Source organism: Watersipora subatra, chromosome 8 (genome assembly GCF_963576615.1).
Source record: "Watersipora subatra chromosome 8, tzWatSuba1.1, whole genome shotgun sequence".
NCBI lineage: Eukaryota > Metazoa > Bryozoa > Gymnolaemata > Cheilostomatida > Watersiporidae > Watersipora > Watersipora subatra.
This window is the reverse complement of record NC_088715.1, coordinates 43,636,687-43,641,441: the sequence shown is the minus strand read 5'-3', so window position 1 is coordinate 43,641,441 and position 4,755 is coordinate 43,636,687. Positions and strand designations below refer to the sequence as shown.

General features: G+C 38.1%; 1 protein-coding gene and 1 pseudogene across 1 annotated transcript; both read right to left on the bottom strand.

The window, feature by feature from the left end:
• Positions 1-496: 496 nt before the first annotated feature.
• On the bottom strand, positions 497-1,518 carry LOC137402606 (ATP-dependent DNA helicase PIF1-like). Its single transcript, XM_068089110.1, has 2 exons — positions 1,324-1,518; positions 497-1,114 (listed from the first exon to the last, which is right to left on the bottom strand). Exons 1-2 carry the CDS (start codon positions 1,516-1,518, stop codon positions 497-499), a joined length of 813 nt encoding a protein of 270 aa, XP_067945211.1.
• Positions 1,519-1,755: 237 nt separating this feature from the next.
• LOC137402605 (uncharacterized) lies at positions 1,756-4,323 on the bottom strand (annotated as a pseudogene).
• Positions 4,324-4,755: the final 432 nt, after the last annotated feature.

Genomic DNA, 4,755 nt, shown 5'->3' with positions numbered 1-4,755 from the left:
TTTAAATTTAAAGAACTAACGTAAAAACCATAAATGAAATAAAAGTTTTGTAATATTTGTGGCCATGTCGTTTCCACACCACCCAAGAAGTAGACAAATGGCGCATTACCCATTTTTGTAAGGTGGTGGGTTCCCCAGTAAGCATATAGACCACCAAACATGTATACAACGTTTAATATGTCAAGAATTTAATTGTTGAAGTTTATTACATGACCATGGAAATATAAATTCAAAACATTTCATGAGCAAGGCAGTTTGTGCTAATCTAAACAATTTAAAGTAAAAATAAGACATCAGTAAAGGTGTTTAAATGTGAAATAATTAGCAAGCAATTGTTAAATGTAGTCTGTTTTACCACAATGATTGCAAAAAATATGAATTGATAGAAATATGATATACAAGATGAAAAACCAAAATATCATGAATAATAACAATGAAAAGTTGCTGTTGCTGATGAAGATATTTTTGAAAATTTGCCGAGCATAATGCTAGTGTATCAATGAAGCGCTTGAGGGTAAACAATGTTCTTTGTCTGACTGAATGGCGAGAGAATGTATAGACCATTTTTACTGCCTACTCGGGGTAGCGCAACATACAACTGTCCATGAGAAAAGCATGGTGTAAGGAGGTGAATGCCGACAGTTTTTAGTGTTTGACCTTGGGATTTGTTGATAGTCAAAACAAATGACAGTCTAACAGGAAACTGAATACGTTTAAATTGAAATGGCACATTTGTCGGAATTAGTGGTATTCTAGGGATAAAAACTTTTTCACCCATTGCAGCTCCGGTAAGCACAGTAGCACAAAAAAGATTTGGAGATAGATTTTCGATGACCAATCTTGTTCCATTACAAAGTCTAGGTGAATCCAAATTTCGAAGAAGCATAACTGGGGCACCAACGCATAGTTGAAGATTATGAGGAGGCATACTGGCAAGCTGTAAGGAGTTCAAAAATTCTGTAGGATAATTGACGGAGTCATTCTCTTCAACAACACAGTCTATGCTGAGGAATGAAGTCGTAGTCCCAGGAATCTTTTCAAGAAGTAGTTGATTGATGTGGTCAACAGTGTCATTTTTAGGTGCCAGAATTACCCTTTCTTTCAGCCATTGGTGCTAAAGATAGTTTTCGTGAATATTTGGGTACACTTTTTGTAGTAAATTGTCTTCTGTGTCTCCAATAAATTCGCAATTATCAGGTAGAGAGATTAGCCCATTGTTAACTGGTAGCTTTCTCTCACCGATATTTAAAAGTTGTGCAGAAAACTCCTCCAAAGCGTCATCCCTCCCATATACACTCTCATATTTGTCGTTAGTTTACAAACTTCTACACAGTGCCATATATAAGAATCCTTTAAGCAAGCTTTGAGTTCATCAGCTGGAGTTCCTCTAGGTATGAACGGTAGGATATGACGAAAATTGCCAGCAAGAAGTACACATACACCACCCATAAGTTTGTCACTGTTATAAAGGTCTTTAAGCGTGCGATCCAGAGCTTCCACTGTTGCTTTATGTGCCATTGTGCATTCATCCCAAACAATTAATTTTGTGGTCTGTAACAATTGAGCCAATCCAGTACCTTTACGGATGTTGCAAACAGGAGTCTCCAAGCATCCTATATCTAATGGTAGTTTAAACATGGAATGATACGTTCTTCCACCTTCCAGCAACGTAGCGGCTATACCTGAATATGCGACTGCCAGTGCGACTTGTCGGTTAGATCTGATTTTAGCAAGCAAAAGATTGAGCAAGAAAGTTTAACCAGTTCCACCGGGAGCGTCCAAGAAAAAGATTGCTTTACGCTCATCATCCACAGCTTTTAAAATTTTTCCATAAACTAAATTCTGATCAAATGTGAGGTTTGGTTCGGTGCTGCTAACAAATCTATCTAACTTTGCCATGTCATAGTTGGTTTCTCGTAGCAATTCTGTCTGTGGAAGCAGGTCTAAATCTCTGCACGGCAATGTGAATCCGAGTTGCTCTAGTCTCTTACAGAAATATTAATGACTTTGTCTTCTAATAAAATCAAAGCTTTGTTTAAAGTTTCAGTTGTGAAATCTAAAGAGATTTGCGGTTGAAGTTGATTCAATTGTCTGCGTACATCATCACTCATGCTTTCTCTATGATCTAGCCATAATGGTTTAGGATCAGAAGGATTGCAGCTAATAAGAATAACAGCAAACAGATTATGCAACCGAGAAGGTGAATCTGAAACTGAAGCTTCCTGAAGAGTGTTGTGCCACTGTCTGTCATCTTCTAGTAATCCTCGTTTGAGACATGCCTCTTTAAATGTTGAGCAAACGATTCCGTCGACAGTTCAAAGCTGTTGAAACGAAGTAGGTCCTGTAACTCTGTGTAGTAAAATACGCAAGTTAAAACATTCTACATTTGTTCGATGAACGGTATATACTCTTCCCAGCGCATCTGATGCATGTATGTGCTGCCAGTTTTCAACAACTTTACCTTGTTTTCTAGATTGCCACTTTGTTTGTGCTGTCCATGTGTAGTAAGTAGGCATTTGATGATATAGTAGAGTTTGAGCAAACTCATCGTTTTGGCATGCTTTAAAAGATTCTGTTTAGGTAGTTCTTGGTGGTTCCTGTGCACGTTGTTCGATGTTCTCCTCATTGAAGTATACTCACTGCCCATTTTCCAGATGTACACTAAGGTGTGTTACTGCAGGATGTCTCTGATAAACTGGCAAACCTAAAATCCTCCAAACAGCCTGATTGCTGGAAATATATCTACCAGTTTGAAAAGTAGTAACTTCATCCCTGTAATTTTCTATAACAAAAGCTGCTTGATCACTACTTTTGTGAATGTATTTGCAAATGTATTTTATGGATTTAACCAAATGACAATATTCCACATTGAGATGGGTGTTGAAAATCTTCGATAGAAGAGGGCAGTATGGTACAATCCATATGTTGTCAATTTCTATTTCTGTACCACCATGTTGAATTATTGCAAAATGTCCTCCCATCCCTGGTATTCATCTTCTATACTGTGGATACCCATCATCAGCAGTCAGAGTGTCATGAATTAGTGCTTGCGGGTATTGTTTGGTGCATTTTCCATCTTTCATACAGGGAGAAAGGCGATTGAGGTTGCCACATGGTCCATGTATCATTTGCTTGGTAACGATGCTGTACAGAGTTGGGTCTTCCTCATTATCTGGAATTTTCGCAGATATTATTGAGTCGACCTGAAATGAGCGTATTTTTTCTACCAGCCATAGAAGAAGATGACAAGGAGGCAGACCTCATTTTTGCCATTCAATTGAATAAAAGAAACATTGAGCATCGCCAAAAATTTTTCCCTTGGTTAGCAAGTTGAGCAGTAGTTTCACTTTTATCCCAAACACTCTAGCTACAATGTCATGTCTGTCATGAGCTGCTTGCCCATCTATGAGAGCTTCTCTGATATCTGTCCATTTTGGATTGCATGTTAATTTTATAAATAGATCTGGCCTTCCATGTTGTCTGACATAGGTCATAGCATCTTGGATATACTCATGCATGTATCGAGGGCTTCCAGTAAAGGAAGAAGGAAGAATGACTAATTGGCCAATGTTCTGTGCATCATCGTTTAGCATAGCGTCTCTTAGGTGAATGTAACTTTCAGCTCTAAGTCTTCTTTGGTTATGTCTAATATAAGCCAATCTTTCACTTTCACTTTTTGCGTACATGTCTGTCAGAAATTGTTGGAGCAGGTGTCTGCATCTGAGTAAGTGGTTTGATCCTGTGTTTTGTATCATTATCCTAAAAGCATAAAAATCTATGGCAGATACTGTCTTCCTTTGTGCTTTATTACCTGTGTTTGGGTCCACCTGCCTAATTGTAAGATGATATCCATCTTGTCCTTGCCAGTATATGATTGGGTACTGTAGCGCATCATAGGATATATGCGTTTTAGAAACTCTTGTAAGTTCTGATTGTCATTTGTGCAACACGATATCTCTCTTATCAAAGTCCTGTCCTACAACAACAATCGCTGGTTCGTCTAATTCGGGTGCATTATATCTTTGTTCATGTTTTCCAGCTGGCCGCCTATCTGCACGAATTACAATTTTCAAACTGTCATCTGTTAGATTTTCCATAGATGTTTTAAATTCCTGAACGTAGTTGTTGTAGCGGTGAAAAAAGTCTTGCAAATCACGGACGATGCTACGCCACACACCTGAGACATTTTTACATCTTTGATTTACTTTCGTCATCAGAATTGCCCATGAAGAAAATTTGCAAAAACTTGTTGTTTTCGTTTTCAGCTGGCCACAGTGATCCGTGCAAATGATAAATCTGTCCTTGCACTTTGAAAGTGGGCATAAAACCTTGCTCGCAAATTTCTCTTGAAGCTCCAAAAGATGTCATCTGAAAACAATTGTTATATTTGCGAATGTTAGGTAGAAAGTGGCGAGAATATGCATTATCTCCAATCATTAAACTTTGCAATGGTTCAGGGGGTGCAGTAATGACTGGTATTTTGACTTTTCCATTAGCGCAACACATGCCTGGAGCTTCGTCCTTCCACTTGAGTGCTTGACAATGGTGACAAATTTTATTCGTATTTCTTATTAAACAAAAATAATCACTCTCATAATTAAAAGAGCAGTTGTACAAAAATGCTGCATTAAATTTTTCTCTCCAAGATGTGCATCTTCTTGCAGCAATCCTCTCTAGATCATACGCTTTTCTTTGAGCCCGTTGTTCGTCAGTCTCTAAAGATTTTACAGTTTTAATGCGCCCTCGATTACACGC